Source organism: Numenius arquata, chromosome 8, assembly GCF_964106895.1.
Source record: "Numenius arquata chromosome 8, bNumArq3.hap1.1, whole genome shotgun sequence".
NCBI lineage: Eukaryota > Metazoa > Chordata > Aves > Charadriiformes > Scolopacidae > Numenius > Numenius arquata.
The window spans coordinates 29,595,352-29,614,898 of NC_133583.1; the positions used below are offsets into that span (position 1 = coordinate 29,595,352).

At 42.1% G+C, this 19,547-nt stretch overlaps 2 protein-coding genes across 3 annotated transcripts in view; both read left to right on the top strand.

Annotated features, from left to right (window-relative positions):
- Positions 1 to 15,484, top strand: part of NIBAN1 (niban apoptosis regulator 1) — a 74,198-nt gene extending 58,714 nt beyond the window's left edge. The window contains exons 7-14 of the mRNA XM_074151304.1: positions 831 to 935; positions 1,031 to 1,193; positions 2,178 to 2,365; positions 2,598 to 2,759; positions 6,883 to 6,993; positions 7,610 to 7,717; positions 10,039 to 10,150; positions 11,078 to 15,484. Of these exons, the coding sequence (XP_074007405.1) occupies positions 831 to 935; positions 1,031 to 1,193; positions 2,178 to 2,365; positions 2,598 to 2,759; positions 6,883 to 6,993; positions 7,610 to 7,717; positions 10,039 to 10,150; positions 11,078 to 12,801 (2,673 nt within the window). The 3' untranslated portion in view covers positions 12,802 to 15,484. The remainder of the gene's footprint in view (positions 1 to 830; positions 936 to 1,030; positions 1,194 to 2,177; positions 2,366 to 2,597; positions 2,760 to 6,882; positions 6,994 to 7,609; positions 7,718 to 10,038; positions 10,151 to 11,077) is intronic.
- Positions 15,485 to 16,095: 611 nt separating this feature from the next.
- Positions 16,096 to 19,547, top strand: part of EDEM3 (ER degradation enhancing alpha-mannosidase like protein 3) — a 28,936-nt gene continuing 25,484 nt past the window's right edge. Inside the window, exons 1-2 of one of the 2 annotated variants that reach the window (XM_074151779.1) lie at positions 16,096 to 16,262; positions 18,483 to 18,528. In XM_074151779.1, coding sequence (XP_074007880.1) covers positions 16,096 to 16,262; positions 18,483 to 18,528 — 213 coding nt within the window. The remainder of the gene's footprint in view (positions 16,263 to 18,482; positions 18,529 to 19,547) is intronic. The other variant, XM_074151780.1, reaches the window with a different exon arrangement.

Below are 19,547 nucleotides of genomic sequence, written 5' to 3' on the forward strand. Positions count from 1 at the left end.
AATTCTCCATTGTGAAAGTTTTACTGTTTTTAGACCAGTGTAGTTGTCTTTTAGTGACAAAAAAAATTGCTTGAAAAGTTTCTCACAAACTCCAGCAGCTATTTATTTTAACCCTTTTGCCTCAGGATTAGGCTGGAGCTAATGAATCTTTTGGATCATGCTACACACTGTTGAAAAAGTAATCAGATAGAGTAGAATTATTTGATTCACAGATTACCCACATTTCTGGATTCTATTTCTCTCCTATATCCTGTTTTTCCTGAGATCCCCTTCTTTTCTTGTTCTAATTGTGAAGTTGGTTCTCACCCGAAAAAGTGCTAGAGATACACATCGGTACAGGCCAATTATCTTCCTATTAGAAGCATCCTTTGTCTGATGACTCTCTAGGACGATTTTGCCTCGGTGGTCCATCCTCTGGGAGAGTGTAAGTGTCCCAGAACAAGGTCAGTTTGGGGAAGAAGCAGTCAGCAAACCAACTTTTCAAATAATTTTGATCTAGTTGCTCAGTTGATATCAGTCATTTTAGCTCCCTTGATTTGCACATGGCAATTTCATAATAGAATGCAGTAAATTTTAACGGGCATCTTATTTCATTTGTAGTCAATTATTGCATGGTCTCTCAAAGTCTTTCAGTGAAAAATGCTTCAGATGAAATGCATGGAGCTTCCCTCAGGCATACCTAATATTTTAAATCCAGTCCTCCTGGCAACCTGGGATAGCTAAGCCATTGTATATTTGAGGTTGCCTGTGTTTGCACATCATTCAGTGATGCAAGTCTTCAGATGAAGAACACTGTGTGAACATGTCATTTTAATCTTCTGACCGTGTAGATCCTGAGCAACCTTGTGATGGAGGAACTCCTGCCTAACCTTCAGACAATGATCCTGCCTAAAATGAAAGGAAAGAGGAATGATAGGAAGCGGGCCTGGTTTGGTGTAAGTACTGATACTTGCAGAGTAGTTGTTTCTCACAGCAGTTATCTGTGTGTGCTGATTCTAATCTATGCTTCTTAATTTAATTTGGGTTTTAGATCGTAGAAGAAACTTATGGCTTAGTCCAGCAGCAGGTGTCAGAAGGATTAAGTACCTTGAAAGAAGAATGCAGAGATTTTGCAAAAAGTCTTGAAGGAACCATTCGCTCGGACATGGATCAGATTCTGAACTCCAAAAACTTCTTAGCTGGAAAAATTAAAGGTTAGTGGAGGAACAGTTGTGTTGTGGAGCATTTTTTTTTAATGTTTCCCATTGTGTTGCTCAAATTACCAGATGTCATCGTTTTGAAATTCTCATGTGTTTTGAAAAATCCAACTGGAGAGACTGATTTTCAGAAAACAAATGATTTGAGCCTCTGCTGCCTTTGGTGGGAACTGATACCTGTGGCCATTGTATCTGTGAGAATACCAGGTCTTCTCAAGCTGGATCTAGAGCTGACAGGTTTTGAGTATCCTGATTAGAGTTGCTCATTCTGCTTTCATTTTCACTTGGACAGCCTTGTGTAATGAAGATACAGGTTACATGAGCGTTATTGTAAGTGTAGTGATTTTGACCTGATGTCTGGGAATGCTCCACAGAACCAGGTTCAGGTTATGTGACAAATTCGTAGGCTACCAAAGAATACTTAAACCAAAGGGCTTCTTTCGTAGATTTGAACTAATGTGAAATAATTATAATTTTCCCGTGAATATAAAAATGAGTGTGAAAAGCAGGCAAAACATTAGTTGATGCTGCTTAAGCTAGCAAATAAATAAATAGCTGATAACTTAGGAGCTGTTTTGATAAAACTCAGGATGTTCTGTTGATATTCTCACATAACAGACTACGATGGTTTCAGTGAACTGTAAAGTACCAAGTTTGGGTAACTCCTTATAGTATCACTGTGGACACACTCAGTGCAAGCCTCCCAGTGTGTATGAATGCTGACAGCTGCCCTTTCCTCTGCTCTCACAGTGCCCCCAAGCTGCTAGAGTTTGGTTAGGTGGGGCATGGGAAAAGATGTTTCATTGTCACTCATAAAACTATAAACTCTCATCATTCTCATCACCCTCATCATCTTTGCAGAGGTGTGACTCCAGGGAAAAATATGGAGGCATTTAGTTCATTGTAAAGTCGATCAGATTACTTCTTTCACTGTATCTTTTAGTAGCCTAAATGCAACCGTTGTATTGTCTGGCACTCCAGCTACTGTTTCTGAGCCTGCCCAGAAGTGCTGCACAGAACTTATCCAGCCATTTCTTGCATCCATATTGGAGGAGCTCATGGGTCCGGTGAGTTCTGGATTCACTGAAGTCCGCTCACTTTTTGATAAAGAAGTTAATGAAATCATCCAGGATTTCCAGAATACAAATGATATCACGAAGCTAAAGGAGGTAAGACAAAAATATAACTGCAGCCTTTTACATTATCACAAGGACAAGCAGTATTTGCTTTCCCAGGTGGTAGTATGTTAGTGCTTGATTTTGTCACTTAGAGTCTTGCAGTATTTGTGCAACTAGAGCGTAGATAACAGAATTTGCTTTAAGGCCACTGTTACATTCTCTATTAAAAATTCACCTCTGGTTGCTTTCTCTCCAAACTTGTTCTTCCTCCACTGGAATGCAGAATGTGGATCAGCTTATGAAACTACCATTCAACTCTGTGAAAATGGAGCCCTGCTATCTGAAAGTCAACCTCCTCCAGGAGCTCCTTCAAGACCTCAAGAGTCACTTCAAGATCTATCATATTGATTTTGTGATTCAGAGGACACAGAACTTCATGCAAGAGGTACTGTGAGATCCAGTTTTTTCTCCTGAGAGAACAGGTTGGGTTTGTCTGTCTAATCTGCTTCAAAATGATCTTGATAAAAAGCTGCACAAAACTCCCAGAATCTCTCTCAATCAAATTAGAGATAATGAAACCTAAGAAAATCATAGCTAGAAGCTGTTTAACATTTATATTTGTGAGGTTGCATGTTTGTGAGTCTTTCAGCAAGGCACAAAAATTTTGGATGGATCATCTCTTCCCCTGAACTTTCATGCTTTGAATTTCCAGTGTGTCAGCACTCAAGAAAGTTGTGCTTGTAACCAAATAAAATCTACTTGATTTCCATTCTCAAGCATTGATTTTTCAGGAAGGGTCTTAAATATATTTTACCAAAATAGAAGGTCTCCTCCTTGGTAGTTTATTTTCTCATTAATATAAAGTAAAGCAATTAATGTTAGAAACCGGCAATTACTCGGACACAGATGATGCCTCAGGATGTAGTTGTGTGTAGGTGCTTTAACCAGCTTCACTTCTCATGAGAATGGTTGAAGTGACTACATCATTTCAGATGAAAAATAGACTCCACCTCTTTTTCCCCTCTAGGGTGTATTGCTATAGGCTATAATTTTGCTTTGCTTTTATTTCTTCTGGATGCCTGGCCAGAAATCTATTAGGAGCTGGCCAGTAGACTTACTTTGATTGCCAGATCCCACGCAGATTTGTCCTTGTGGCTCTATGTTGAATGCTGTGATTTTAATCCGTAGTTGAGCAACTAAATAATCTAGTCAGTAATCTTGTGAAATGGAACTGTTCCAGTTCTGTGGAGTGGGAGCTATGAATATGGGAACTGAGTCTCTAGTACAGTGCTGGGATAGGGTTTTCCTAAAAGTAGCTCTTCTAAGTACAGCCATGATCAGCAGCCAAAGAATTATCAGAAATAAAATTCTGATTTCCTGTTTGGGTCTTTCATGGGGGACCATTCCAAAATGCTGCCGAATAAAATGTCTTTCAGTAAGTGAAGACTATGGGTCAAGTCAAAGAATTAGACAGAAAACATATCCCGTGTAAACCAAGTGAGCTTTTTTTTCTGAACAGAACATGAGTCAAAATTTGCAATAAATTAAATTAAATTAAAGCGCTAGTTGTTCTAAAAATGCTGTTATTGCCTCTCTCTCTTTAAAAAAGTCTGGTATTTTTCTCATAAAAATACTAAGTAGTTTCACTTCGTGTCCATGGACATTTATTTTATTAATGAGTAAGTTCCAACATGTCTGTGCTTATATAGATTTAATGTAAAAGAAGCATTTGGCTTAAGCCTAAATGGGGTGTAGGCTGGAGCGGGTTTCCTTGGCTTGGGAGCTTGGCATCCTCTAGTGGCCAATTTTAGGAAATTTGGGAGCACAGTGCTCAATGGGCATAAACAGCTTTAGGGACTTCACCAGAACTACACCAATTTATAAGTTGCTTCAAATAAAAATTGAAGTAAAAAATTAGTTCTTTTTTAAATTAGCCTCAGACTTAACTCTACACTGATCCTGTCTTTTTCTTGTATCCAAGGTCTTGCAGTGCATGAGCCTTTACTATACAGCCTTCTGATGCACACATAAATTGAGTAAACCTCTGTCTTCTCCATTTCCATTTATAAATACAGTCTGTATAGTCCAATCCTACATTATCTGCAAGTCATAGAATGGTTAGAGTTGGTGTTGGAAGGCACCTTAAATATCATCTACTTCGAAGTCCCCTGCCATGGGGCAGGGACACCTTTCACTAGACCAGGCTGCTCAAAGCCTCATCCAACCTGGCCTTGAACACCTCCAGGGATGGGGCATCCACAACTTCTCTAGGCAACCTGTTCCAGGAAAGAATTTCTTCCTAATATCTAATCTAAGTCTCCCCTCTTTCAGTTTAAAACTGTTACCCCTCATCCTATCACTACACTCCCAGATAAAGAGTCCCTCTCCATCTCTCCTGCAGGCCCCCTTTAGGTACTGGAAGGCCACTATAAGGCCTCCCCAGAGCCTTCTCTTCTCCAGGCTGAACAATCCCAACTCTCTCAGCCTGTCTTTATAGGAGAGGTGCTCCAGCCCCTCTGATCATCTTTGTGGCACTCCTCTGGACCCGTTCCAACAGGTCGATGCCCTTCTTATGTTGGGGGCCCCAGAGCTGGGATACAGTACTCCAGGTGGGGTCTCACAAGACCAAAATAGAGAGGCAGAGTCACCTTCCTGGACCTGATGGCCACACTTCTTTTGATGCACCCCAGAATGTGGTTGCCTTCTGGGCTGGCAGTGCACATTGACAGGTCGTGTTGAGCTTCTCATCCACCAACACTCCGAAGTCCTTGTCCTCCGGGCTGCTCCCAATCCATTCTCCACCCAAGCTGTGTTTGTGCTTGGGATTGCCCCGACGCACGTCAGGAAGGACCTTGCGCTTGGCCTGGTTGAACTCCATGAGGTTTGCACAGGCCCACCTCTTAAGCCTGTCCGGGTCCCTCTGGATGACATCCTTTCCCTCTAGCGTGTTGACTGCGCCACTGATCTTGGTGTTGTTGGCAAACTTTCTGAGGGAGTACTCAATCCCACTGTCCATGTTGCTGACAAAGATGTTGAATAGCACCGGTCCCATTACTGACCCCTGAGGAACACCACTTGTCACCACTTGAACATCAAGCCATTGAGTGCAACTCTTTGAGTGTGGCCATCCAGCCAGTTCCTTACCCACTGAGTGGTCCATGCATTAAATCCACGTCTCTCCAATTTTGAGACCAGGATGTCGTGCGGGACAGTGTCAAATCTTTGCATAAGTCCAGGTAGATGACATCAGTTGGTCTTCTCTTATCCACCAGCACTGTAACCCCGTCATAGAAGGCCACCGGATTTGTCAGGCGCAATTTGCCCTTAGTGAAGCCATGCTGGCTGTCACCAACGACCTCCTTATTTTCCACGTGCATTAGCAGAGTTTCCAGGAGGATCTGTGTGACAAATCTGAGGATTTGTCACTGCATAATTTCATCCATGAAAATATTACTAGCCAAGGAGGAATGAAAAACATGTCTTAGCCATAAGTATGCACATATTAATTTACAAACAAGGAGTCCTCTGTAGTATACGGCTGTCTATGTATATCATCTGGGATAGTCCCATGTGATGCAAAGGAAGACCCGGCAGTATGGGCAGCCTCCCTGTGGATGTCCCTGTACTTCTCCAATAAGGATATAGTAAAATTTGAATGGAAACAGCTAAAAAAGGCAAAACCTCATACGGGGACATAATAACTGTTTGCAAAATTGTTTTACTGAAATATCTTTTCAGGGTAGGGAGTTTAATATTTTCAATGAATCTCTGGATCATCTGGAAATATGGCAAATGCCAGCCTAACATAATGCTGTCAGAAATTAGAGCACTGTGCAGTTTTTGCTGATAATTATTTGTATTATAAGGAAAGCTACTGATTAATTACTTTTAAAAATTTTCTGCAGTATTAATGATTAAGACTGTTAGAATCTGGTAGGATTCAGTGGGAGTCTTCTTATTAGGGATAATGAGTTTTGTCTCTGGCCTTTATATATAGATGATCGATTTTACTTCTTGTCTTTTTCACTATCAGTTTGGATGGTGACATGAGATTAAATCTATACAAGAAAGCCATGATAGCATAATAATGATACCAAGGCTTACTTTTCTTTATTTATTGCAACATTTCTGTGCGTGTTAACCTTCAGAGAACTGAGATAGAGCAGAAAGATTCTGGACAACATAAATGAATCTACTCTGAGGAAGTTTGCTGATATACCTGTTTGTTCAGTTACATTCACAGACTTCCTGGTATTGACCTGCCTGTAAACTCAAGATACAAGTTGAGGCAGTTTCATTTTCTTATTCTCTTGCTTTAGGTAATCTTCTTTTTGGTTTCTCATTCCAAAACCGAGTGTTGCGATCTAAACTAAACAAGGCTTTTCTTCCCCTTCCACAATCATTTAAAGTACTTGAAATACTTATTGATTTTAGGCCCATTATTCTTTCTCCACTTCACCTTCTCAAAAATACAATTTAAATTAATGGTTACATTTATCATGCTTCTTTACACCTGTAGGAATTTTATGTTACTGGTCTTTAACAGTTTTTTTAATTGTTATTTTTAGCTGATGGAAAATGCAGTTTATACTTTTGAGCAGCTGTTCTCTCCAAGTCGCCAGGCAGACTCAGCGAAAGTTGCGACAAGCATTGAGAAAGTCAAGCTGAGAGTACTGAAGGTAAATGTTGCAGCATTTGCACAGGAAGACCTTGGGTTCTGACTTTTTGGAAACTGAAAACATATTTTATGTGAATTTATCTCAGTATTTGAAAGAAGATATCTCTTACCATCCAGCTGGAAATTCTGATTTGGTGGCACTTAACAAAGCTGCTCATTTTGGGAGTAAAACCTAGTTCTGGGCAGACACTTGTAAAAGTATTTATATGTGCAGTCCTTTTAACTGCAGTTAAATCAGCTGGAGATGATGCTGTGGATCTGGGTAAATAATTTTTTATTAGCTTTATAATTAGCCCACCCCTAGAATTCATTACTCTCTGAAGAGGCAGTGCTGAAGTACAAGGAGAGAGCAATCAGGGGGTTGTTTCTTGCCAAGGAAGAAAAAATGAAGGGAAAGAGGTCCCATAAAAACAGATTTTAGGGATTTTTTATAAAAACTGAAATAACCTGCATGGGAATTCAAACCCCTGAGTGTGCCTGTGATGTGGTGTCCTTTGGGATTCACCCGCCACCTGTTAATTAACCCATCACAGGTTAATAAGAACCAGTTCCTCCTATGAGTGATTAATAACCCCAAACACATTTAGGCTCGTTTCTCTTTTTGTCTGTTTTGACAGCAATATGATTATGACAGCAGCACTATCCGGAAGAAGATATTTCAAGAAGCACTGGTACAGATTACTTTGCCCACAATGCAGAAGACACTGGCTTCAACGTGCAAACCAGTAGGTTTCTGTGGTTAAAAAAACCCCAATAATAAAAGGCAGGGAAGAATTAACACCTTGACAGTAAATCCTCAGCTCTGTAAATCTGTTTTCTCTTGGGGAGTTGTGCAGAATGGCTGCCTGCTCGGCCAGATGATGCTTAAATTTGCCAGTTCATGAATTGGGTAGATGTGGAGCATAGGGAAAATTTCAGGAAATGGGGAAACTGTCTATACAGCTTTCACTGAATTTCACTGAATTTTTTTAGAGTTGGAAGGGACCGTATAGATCATCTAGTCCAACTCCCCTGCTGAAGCAGGATTGCTTAGAGAATGCTACTCAGGACTGCATCCAGGCGGGTCTTGAAAATCTCCAAAGAAGGGGACTCCACAACCTCCCTGGGCAGCCTGTTCCAGGGCTCTGTCACCCTCACCGTGAAGAAATTCTTTCTCATATTCGAGTGGAACCTCGAACCTTGCTTTGTCAAAGATAATTGCAGACCTTTGCCTATCCCCATTTCATTTCTTCCTTAGAGATATTAAGTCCCCTCAAACTGGACTCCTCTTGACAGCTACAATTATAGGTTATGAACTTGTCCTTGTGTTCAGCAGCCCTGCTGCAGGCTGAAATTCAGTCCATGGGAGAGGGCACTTTCCTCTTCAGCAGCACCCAGAGGCATGGCTGTGACCATACACAACCTCTGCTGACAACCTCCTTCAAAGTCAAATTGCTCCTGCTTGGGCAGCAGGAGCAGCGAGCAGACAGGCCATGCGCTTGCTTTCAGTGATTTTAAACAGAAGAAATTGCGTCAACAATCAGGAAACGAACATACAGAGACAGTCTTGCCCTTAATCATAGGGTAGGTTAGTACTCAGCAAATGTGGCTACCAGAGTTTCATGGAGATATTAGCAGTGTGGCTGCATCAGAGGCCAGTTGGAATGCTGCTCACCTTTGCTTAAGATAAATAGAATCATAGAATGGTTTGGGTTGGGAGGGATCTCAAAGATCATCGAGTTCCAACCCCCCTGCCATGGGCAGAGACACCTCCCACTAGACCAGGTTGCTGAAAGCCCCATCCAGCCTGGTCTTGAACACTTCCAGGGATGGGGCATCCACAACTTCTCTGGGCAACCTGTTCCAGTGCCTCACCACCCTCACAGTAAAGAATTTCTTCCTAATATCTAATCTAAATATTCTGTAATACATAGTCTGTACCCTTCATGAAGCCCGTGCATATCCTCTTGCATTTTCACTGTACCTGCTGAAAGATGACTGCCCTAAGCCATTCTGGCCTCTCTGCCCTTTTGTTTCCCTTGATGTTCATCAGTTCTCGGAGCTGTAAGCTCTCACCCACAGTGTGCTGCTCTTGCTGATGCTCTCCAGCTTGTTTCAGTTTCAAAAACAAGTTTAAAACCTAGTGTTTTGCCAAGTTATGCTAGAGAGTCTTTGAGTATGGATTATTAAAACTTAAAACTTTCAAAAATATATTTAAAATCACTGTCTTCCGCATGTCACTAATTTCTTTACTGTCCCCAAAATAATAGTGTCTTGTAGAGTGTCAGCAGTGCCTTCAAGACATGGTGTCTAAACAGAAGCGCAAGCATTTCATCATCTTGACTATATATAGAGAGGGTGGAGTCCCACATCATGTCTCTGTCATACAGGACAGAGGAAGCAGTGGTGGTGCAAACTTCCCACAAGCCTTTCTGTTTAATTTCCCACAAGCCTGTTGTGTTTGTGCCTCTGCAGAAATGAGCAGCCAACTCTAGAAGCAAATGTGTGGCACAATTGACATGCCCAAGTCTTGACCTTTTACTTGAAAACCTCCAGATGTTTGTATCTAGGTGCCTCTTCTAGAAGTGGGAAGAGGTCCCTTAATTTACTTTCAATAGATCACCAAGCAGCTGCTTACTGATAATGACTCAATTATTGTCTAGACAGCCAGTTGCGTATAAATCGGTAAGCTAAAACCACTACACACCTATTAGAAAAACAAAACCAAACCCTGTATCTCCTGTGCTCCCCGTGGATTTGCCTCCTTGGACAAACAGGGAGTAAGTCATTTCCTCACCAGCTATTTATTTCAGAATTGTTTATTATAGTGCGGATGGCAGCGATCTGTAGTACTTTTAAATGTAATTGCAGTGCAAGAATACTGTTTGATAAGTGCATAGTAAATTGTATATAGTTCATTTAGTCATAGTTCAAATAGTTCACCTCAAAAGCCAGCAAGGAGCATTGCAATACCTGCTAGATGGCATCTCCAGGGTGCTCTGTTGAAGCAGGACTCTCAAAATCTCTCACTTCTTCATATCTGTTCCTTTCTTCTGTGTGTGCACAGGAGCTGCAGAAATATGAGCAGTTCATTTTTGCTGATTACACTAGCGTGATCCAAGTAGAGAACGTGTATGAAGAGATTTTGTATCAGACACTGCTTGAAGAAACGCTGAAAGGTGAGAACATTCTTGAGGTGACAGTAACAACATTTCGGCCGTTGGCTGGTGAGCTCTTGCTTCAGGGAAACCCCTGAATCAAGAGCCCCAACAGAGTCCCAACCTGGTTGTTTCAGACCCAGGTCCCACTTTCCCAAGGACTGGTGGTTACAATGCTACAGTGTTTGTATTCAGCTCATTAAACATGTATGGCAAGCCCTAAAATCTGAATTATGGGGCAACTACTAAACCGGGGAAATTCAAAGTGATAGCTTGGCACAAGCCTGTTTCTAAGAAAATGTAATTATGCCAACTTCATTTTATCTTGATTCCCTGGGCCAAGGATTAAAATACACTCTTATTTGCAAAGACTTGGTGATATCTCACGTCAGCAAAATAGTATTTCCCCAAATGAAATGTACCGCTGGATGCAGTTTTCAGTACATCACTGGTGGCAGTGCAGTACTCCCTGCAAATCTCTCTGCTTTTGTGTCAGAAAACTAACCAATTCCTGATGGCATATATAGATATATAAAATACTTGTATCTCTCTGGATCTGGCTGTCTATACCCTGGATAAAAGACAAGCTTCTGTATTGCACAGTAAGTTTTACTAGCTCCTCTTTGGCACTCCTGTTCCAAAGTTTCAGTATACTAATTAATGTAATAAGCACACTTTTATTCATATATTCAGTAAATACTTCTGCATTGAAACATTACCCTTATGCATTGCGGGGCCTCTATTACAGCAATGCCTAGGTCAATATTAAAGTTCCATCATTCAACACAGATAAAATCCCCACCCCCCAAAACAAAAAGTAAACTAAAGGCAAGTTGAAAATGAAAATTAGTCGTTTTTAATATCAAACATTAGAAACTCAGGAAAACACTTTTTCAATGTACCTCTGTCAGTCTTTCCAAAACAGTTTGGTCTTTCTGTTTTATTTAGTGATAAAAGAAGCTGCCATTATGAAGAAGCACAACCTCTTTGAGGATAACTTGAATTTGCCCTGTGAAAGTGTGTCCAGTTTAACGGACCTGAAGACCCCTTCAGGATCAGCACAAACCACTCCCGCAAAGAAGCCTTCTTCTGCCCGAGCCGAGATGTCAGATACTGAAACTCACAGTGACGAAACACTCATTGTGACAGGAAAAATTTCTTGGGAGAAGGATGCTGATGATAGAAAGTTATCAGACAAAGAGGCAGTCACTTCTGTTAATACAGCTGGTGATCAGACAAGCATAAGTGAAGAAGTGGTCATTACAGACATTGGCGAAAACCAGGAGTGCCTTTCAGCTACCCTTACAAAACAAGAAGTTGCAGAGGGAAAAACCGCTGTGGAGAACAAAGACATGGTGAAAGCAGAGCGTGCAGTGAACACTGAGAAAGAGCTTGAGACACAAAAAGAAGCGGTGGAGGAAAAAGTAGATTCTGGGACTGAGACTGCAGTGAAAGATGTTGGAGGCAGCCCTGAAACAGAACTTCAGGTACATGAAGGCGTGCTGGAGGAAAAGGTAACTTCTGAGAGTGGAATGGCAACAGATGCTGCGTTCATTGGTGGCACTGACAAAGAAAGCAAATCTCAGGAAGAAGTTACTGAGATAAAGCTGACTTCCCCACATGATAATGAAGCAGAAGCAGAGATTTTAAGGAATGCTGAAAAGAAAACCAAGGTAGAAAAAGGAATTGTGGAAAAATTATCTCAGAGTGAAAATGCAGTAGGAACAGGGTTTGAAGAGGACAGTGAAAAAGAAAGCAATGACCAAGGAACAAGTACTGAGACAAGGTTTATTTCCCAGGATGAAAACACAGGGAAAGGAGGGTTTGAGGACAATCTTGAAAAAGAAAGCAAGTCAGAAGAGAAGAGTTGTAAATCCCCTGATGATGTGAATGAGATAAGGAGTTTGCTAATGGTAACGGTTGAGATACCAGCAGATACTCCACCTGAGAACGTAAAGGAGATTTGTGAAGCTGAGATATTAAAGCTGCAGGAGCACAATAAAGGGAATGACGAGATGAGTGAAATGGCTGCGGCAGAAATTCAAGTGAGCCAGACGATGACCAATGAAGATGCAGCAGAATGCGCTGAGTTCAAGAAGGACCAGCCATCTTCGTCTAGTTTGGGGACAGATGGTACGAATTTAGCGAATGTGTCCAAGGGGGCCTGCAATACGGCACAAGCAGAATGGCTGGTGGAAAGCTCAGATACGCCTCAGGAGGCAAAGGCAGAGGTGGAGATGAAGCAAAGCGTTTGGTGCACAGGCATGGGAAGCTGCAAAAGCAATAGATTGCAGCCAGAGCAACACACTGAAAATGTGTCTGAAGGTGAAATATTAGATGGGGAGGAAGGAGGAGCAGAGAATAGCCATGCCATCCCAGTGGAGGTAGGGACTGAGAGCTTTTTTTATAACCCTGCTGAAAATGCAGACACAACACAAGTGCCCATTCTGGATGCAGAAAACCCAAGAACGGGACTGCTAGACATGTCAGATTCTTTGGTGCTGGAGCAGGGCGAGGTTAGCGCCATAGAGGTCACAGGAGATACAGAAGCTGTTGAGGGTGAAGGAAAGCCAGAAGATGAATCATCTTCACACACGGAAATAAAAAGCACAGAAGTGAAAGATATTTTCGCAGAAGAAGATAGTTATGCACAGAAAAACTCTGAAGAGTAAGAAACGTTTTTCAGCCCAGCCCTGCAGGATTCATTTACTCCAGTAATCCCTGTTTAATTCTGAATACTTCCTTGGGTCGGGGCTAGAGGAAATGGGCTTTGTTGTGGTATTACCAGCTCTTGCAGTGTTAGCACGGATCCCTTCCTGAGCGATGGGTGATAGGTTTCTTTTTGGTTAAAGCCCTCACTATTTAAAACCAGGCTACTGTTGGGGAACTTCATCTTTCACTTAAAATTTGCTACCCATTATGGTTACAGAAAAAGTCTGACAATGTGACCACTGAGCGCTTCAAAATCAGCTCACCCCCAACTATAAAGTTATTTTAACAACTTAACCATTCTTAGTGGTTTAGCAGGGGAGTGGCTCATTATTTTTAAATGCATGGATTTCACAAGTACTGCTATGAATCTTAGGTGGTTGGTACATACATTGCTATTCAAGGATGCTTTTAGTATTTGCATGCAGTATAAGGGAAATAAATAAAACTTTTAGTAGTTAAACAGAACCAAATAGTTAATTTAGTAGGTTGCTCAAAAGCAAACTCTGCAAACTGATCACTTAATTATTTTAAAGTTTTGATGGATATTAAAGACAAGCAAGCGTTCTGTTTTTTTTTTTCCTCTTATTGGTGTATTTAAAATGGGGAAAATATGGGAGCAGGTTTCTCAGTCCCACTCTGCACTTCTGGGTTATTTAGCCTTCCAGAGCACTTTATGGCTATTTTATTTTGTTTTATTTTATGGAAGGGAAAGATGAGAATGTTTACAATAACTGTAACCAATAGGCAGCATCTTTCTGTTTTACTTCCCACCATAAAATATATTCACTTACTATATAATACAGAATATTGAGAGTCCTGTCATTCCCATTCTTACCGAGTTAATTACCCAGTTCTGTAGGCCTTTCTAGGTGCCTAAACTATACCATAAATTGCAAAAATTGTGAAATATCATAATAATTGCATATAATTTCTAATACAGATGTTAACTGAAGCAAAAAGGAGCCAAAGGTTATTCATGTGTTCTTAGATTTTGGAGGGCAGAATCACATTTCAAAAGCAATTATTAAAATGAGACCTCTTGCTTTCATAGCCAGCATGTTATCATCCATATCAAGTCATGATCTATGCACAAAATTGCTTCTATGCATTATTTGCATGCACAATTTAAAGACTGTGCACAGAAAAGCTTGGAAATGAAAAATAGTATTTTAATAAATTGGGCTTTAGAGATCAAGACCTCACTGTAGAGGTCAGTTAAGGCACCTTGAAAATTTGGCCTGGTGTTTCAGACTGTCTGTGAATAAATATAATACAGTACAGTACAGCAAAGATTAATGGTAAGTACAGTAAGGACTATAGGATGTGTGCCCATAAAGACATGGGAAGAAGTAACAAAGTCCTGAGAGCATAATACTTGTTGGCATTTAACTTCAACAAACTGTGCAAAGTCTATTATTTAATGCTATCAAAATATGCTGTAATACTAACAGAGAATTGACACTAGAGGAACAGGCAAATATTACTGCGTAAGTAAGGAACGTTGTTGAGTAACTGGACCAACTGCAACATCGCCATTGTAAAAAAAAATGCAACTCCTGTTTATTCCAGAAGCCATGCCATGGTGTAGAAACATGAAGGTCAGAGATGTTTTCCCTGCAAAAGTATTTTGACTCGTTTCCTCCTCCTTATATTTCCTGCAAAAATACTAATTTGTAAACACACAAACCACTGTCAGCCAATTTTTTTACAAATCATTAGTTATTTCTAATTGGTACTGAATGTTAACTTCAAATTTACAACGTGTGCCTTACAGTTAAGCAGCAGCAGTCTCTTTTTAGTTGTGCTAAGATTAAGGGACATAATGTTTTTTTAATACAGTGTTTTGTACGAAAGAGGACTAGCAAGACAGCAACTGCGAAAAAGGCTGCAGTCTCCTACAAAATCTGTTTGCGACTAATACGAATTAGATACATCTGTACAGAAAGTATTTAGCATAATCGTTCCCATCCTAGTCATTTTTGAGTTATTTCCATGGCAGGCTTCGATCTGGGTAATGTTTTCTTGTAGTATTAAAGAACTGAGCTGTTGAATACAGATGCTCAGCATTATTTGTTTTTCAGAAGTAGGATGGGAAAGAACAGGGGAGATTTAGCCTGTTCTGCAACTTCAATTGAAGTTCCTCATGGCTAGGGGACTGAATTTTTTTGCCTTTGTGGATGTTTTCTGTACATTCAGATGTTTCCAAATGGATAGAGAGTAGCTTTTTTTTTTTGTCTTTAACCAGACTTGGGTAGAGGCAACAGCAATTTACAGGTCAGCGGTCTGGAAGGTCATGTTGGACCACTGATCAAGAATAATAATAATAATAATCCACTCGTTCAGTGATTTTTGTCGCTTTCTTGGAATTTCCTACACTTACCTGGAATGAGTTATTTCTCCTGTAAAGGCAGAACAATAATAAATCATTTTTCACAGACTGGAGGGTTGAGGGTCCTATAGGAGCGCTGGGGTGCCTTGAGGGGTGTGGGCTGGGGGATGTGACCCTTTTTATTTCACGGAGTTGCCAGGTTTAAAGGACAGGATAGGAAACACGTTGTATCTTGCTTATAACTTTGTAAAAACGCTTGTCATGAAAATAAAAGCAGCTCTTCCCTTCCATGGCTGGGAAGCTGGTTTTTTGTCTGTGCATGTGGTAATTTAATTTGAGGGTTTTGTATTAAAACAATTCACTTAAAGCGCCTGCCGGAGGGTGAGCGCAGGCACTTGCCTTGCGCTCTCTGCCTTTTGGGCTCGCTTTGCCGCTTGGCTGCCGGTCGTTGACCCTCTCCTCAGGGAGGGCGAACTACAGATCCCGGCGGGCGGGCGATAGCCCCTTCGTGCGGAGCCGCGGCGGGGCGTGCTGGTGCATGCCGGGAGCTGTAGTCCGCTGCCACCGCGCCTGCGCGCTGCTCCCCTCCCGCCCTTCCCCGCCCCTCCCGCCCTTCCCCGCCCCTCCCTTTGTCCACGTCGCCCTCTCGCCCGGCGTGCCGCCGCCGTTACGTGGCCCGCGAGCCCCTCCCGCCTCGCGGGGTCCTTCTCTCGTTCCTATTGGCTTGGCGGGGCGGCGCGTGCGGGGGGACCCGGAAGTGGCCGCGCGAGGCGGTTTCCTTGGCTACGCCACAGGAAAGCGGAGGGCCGGTCCCTTCCGCCTGCGCGTAGGCGCTGGGAGCCGCGGCCGCCGCGCTGCGAGGGGCGGGCAGCGGGCGGGATGGGCCGGAGCCGGGCCTAGCGGCAGCGGGCAGGCGGCCGCGGCCATGAGCGGAGCTGCGGGCTGCCAGGGGGGCGGCGGCGGCGGCGACCGGGGGCCCCGCTGGAGGAGGCCGTGGAAGATCCTGGCCCTTGGCCTGCTTTCTGCCTCCTCCGTGCTAGCGGCAGCCCCGGGCGCCGGGGCCATGAGCAAGGAGGAGAAGCGCCGGTTGGGGTGAGCGGTGCCGCGGCGGGCCGGGCCGGGCCGGGAGTGGGGGGGGGAACAGCGGCTGCGCCGGTTCCCTGTGGGGCCGGGGCGGAGGCCGGCGGGGCCCGCGCCGAGTCCAACGCCCGTGGTGGCTTCGCGGTGCACCGGCGTCCCCTCGCCGTGCTGAGGCGGGGGGGATCTGCGCTACCTTCAGGGCTTGACGGGTGCGGGTGTGCCCCTTGCCCAGCAGTACTCCGGGAACGTCTCTCCTGTCCCTCCTTCCTCCCTCCACCCCGAAGACTGTACGAGATGCGTGGCATCGGTCTCCCGTCAGTGTTTGAGGCGTGTATGCCAGAGCCAGGCTGATATTTTGGTCAGGTGGCCACGGCTATTTGGGGCAGGCAGCCCCTCATCACCTCTGCTGCGTGCGGGGTCAGACCCTTCTGCCATATGCTTGGGAACTCCAGTCTTGAGGATTGTAGCCAGTGGTTGTGTGTAATTATGGGTAAAAATGATCAAAGGTAAATCTAAATCCGTAGTCAGTTTGTCTAATTATGGCTGTGCCTCTGGAACACGTGAGTTTTCGGGAGTCATAAAAAAGGTAAACGTTGACGTGTTTTCTTACCTCCTAGTTCCTGTATATAAGGTAAACTACTTAGATCCCCCATGCACTTGTAAGAAGCTGATTCACTTTTAGTATGGTTTTGAGTTGAAGAGTAAGAGTTACAATATAGGTGGCAATGTATTGCACTGTGTGGAGTAGGATTTTTTTAGACAAACCTGTAAACGAGCCTATCGTGATGTTGATGTATTGCTGGGGCAGTTGCATCATCATCCTCGTCCCATCTACTAGTCAGTTCTGTGGAATAATGATGCAAAAAGTCTGCTGGAGAAACACCATGGAGACTTTTGCAGTTATTAACCATTAGATATAAGTTGATATTTAACTCTTGTGTTTATGGTTACTTTTTTTATCTTGGGTTCTCAGGGTACTTGGAGTATATAATGTTTTATATGTTTTCTTCGTGTAACTACATAAGGAGTTTAACCTTCATTCAGTGAAGGTCTTAAAATTCTTGCATTCCTAACTTGCACTCAGTGTATCATCTGATACCCCAGGCATATGAAAGTAATGTACTTGACACGGTTTGTATCTGGGGACTCCAAGCTGGGTCATTTCTGAATAACAGCAGGTAATCTGTGTATTAATGACAAGATCATGTCAGTTGCAGAAAATCTTTCAGAAAATGCACTGAAATGTAAGTTGCATGTAGAGAAAAGTTTTAAGAAGCTTTCTGTGTGCTACATCACTGAACAGCATTGTACGCTTAGTTCAGCTGGACCTGGCACTTCTGTGCCAAACCCTGGGGTTCAATCTGCTGCAACCGATCCCAGAACTGCAAACTGGATGGAGTGGGTGACGTACCTGAAAAAAGGATCATACTCTGCTCTTTTGATGACTTAATGCATTCGATGAGTTAAAACGACTTCTTAAATATCTGAGTCATTAAATTAAATCAGATATTTAGACTATAATTGAGGTGTTCTTGTCTCTTTTATGTTCAGTCTTAGCAGAGATTGTAAATTATGCTGATGGTAGCTTAGAAATTAGCATGCTTTTTTGCCTTGGAAGGGCTCCTCAGTGGGACAGTTAGAAATGATTGGAAGTAGTGCTGTCTTTCTCTCTCTCAAAAAAAAAAAGTACTGTTTTATCTACTAGCATTTCTCACCTTGACTACTTTTCAAACATGTAAATTAATTGTATCTACAAGGGTTTTCTTTAGTATTTGCCTTGCTACGACTTCTAATGCAAGGAAGAGCTGTGTCTTGTAACTTATGGTCCTCTTCTGAATCATAGATAGGAATTTGTGCCGTGTCAGTTGGTTTTAGTATTGGTGATTACAAGCAGAACATAATTCTATTTTGCTGGTTTTGTGCTGAGCAAGGACATCTCTAGCTTTAATGTGTTGGTGACATCTACAGCTATTTAAGAGGAAACACAGGAGGTTGAAAGAGATCCCCCAAATTCTTAATTTCATGTTAGGTGAAGAAATTAGGGAACGAAAGTAGCCAAATTAGGAAAAATTATTGTGCTGTATTTCGTTTACTTGAGTAGAGTACTTTAGTAGAGGACCTCTTACTGATATTCAGGTTTTAAAGTGTCATACATCTTACTGATCTAACATAGTGTGATAAAGGCCATTGCAAGGCAGACCACTAATGCTTTTTCTTTTTTTTCTTTTTTAGAAACCAAGTGCTAGAAATGTTTGATCATGCATATAGCAATTATATGGTAAGTAAAATAGCTCTTTGTTTAATTTTTTCAGAATTGTTATTGCTGACCTGGGAGAGAAAGCAACCTACAGTACATGACGTTCTAGAGAAATAGCAGGGAGGTAGGGGCAAAACCAAAGCTAAAATAAAAGCACTTTTGTAGCCTTTAAAAAAATTAACAGATCTTACTTTCAGGGAGAGCAGAGTCAAAAGGGTTATGACTTTCAGAACGGGAGCTAGGAATTGCTAGTAGTAACTGTCTGAGCTTTCCTCAAACCAGTTTATCTCACATCATGTTATGAGCAGTTTTCATCTTTGGTAAACTATTTGATTTGAAATTCCAGACTCCTAAAAATACTATGAAAAGGAAGCTCAAGAGAGCTGTATGTGGTCATCAGATTCTGGAGAATACAACTTGATCTTAGTTATTTTGTGGGTAAAAATTGCGTAAAATATCTCTTCTGCGGTAGGGTACGTTAGATGCAGTTTGGTAGCTCTTTTACAAGCAAGCAGTGTTCGCAGAACAAAGTCAAACAAAAAGGGGATCTGGTGCGATATCTACGCATTAGAGCCTCTTCTAAGTATGTGACTGTCATATGACAGTGAGCCACGCTCGCTATGGTTTCTTTTAATATGCCTTGTGATTTCTGTGCAGGTGTCTTCATGTCTGGATATGTGAGCCATTCTGCGCTCTCATCAACCTTGAAATACGTTAGCTTAGTTTAGATATGTTTAAGAATAAAAAATTACTTAAGAGTGGACTGACTTTCCTGAAGTAATAATTACTTTCAAATATACTATAAGTAATACACTTCTGAGGAGAACCTGTAAATGTTAATAAGATAAATATAAAAGATGCATTCTTCCTGAGGTTACGTTAACAATTGTTTTGTACGTTCTTTCTGGCTGTTGCAGAAACCTCTCTCTTTTCAGTTGCACCAGTTCCTGCAGAACAAACTTGTCTCTTGACAGTATCTTGCCACATGTCCCAGTTTCTGTATTATGATTTAATGCTTTAATATGTAATACAAGATTAAA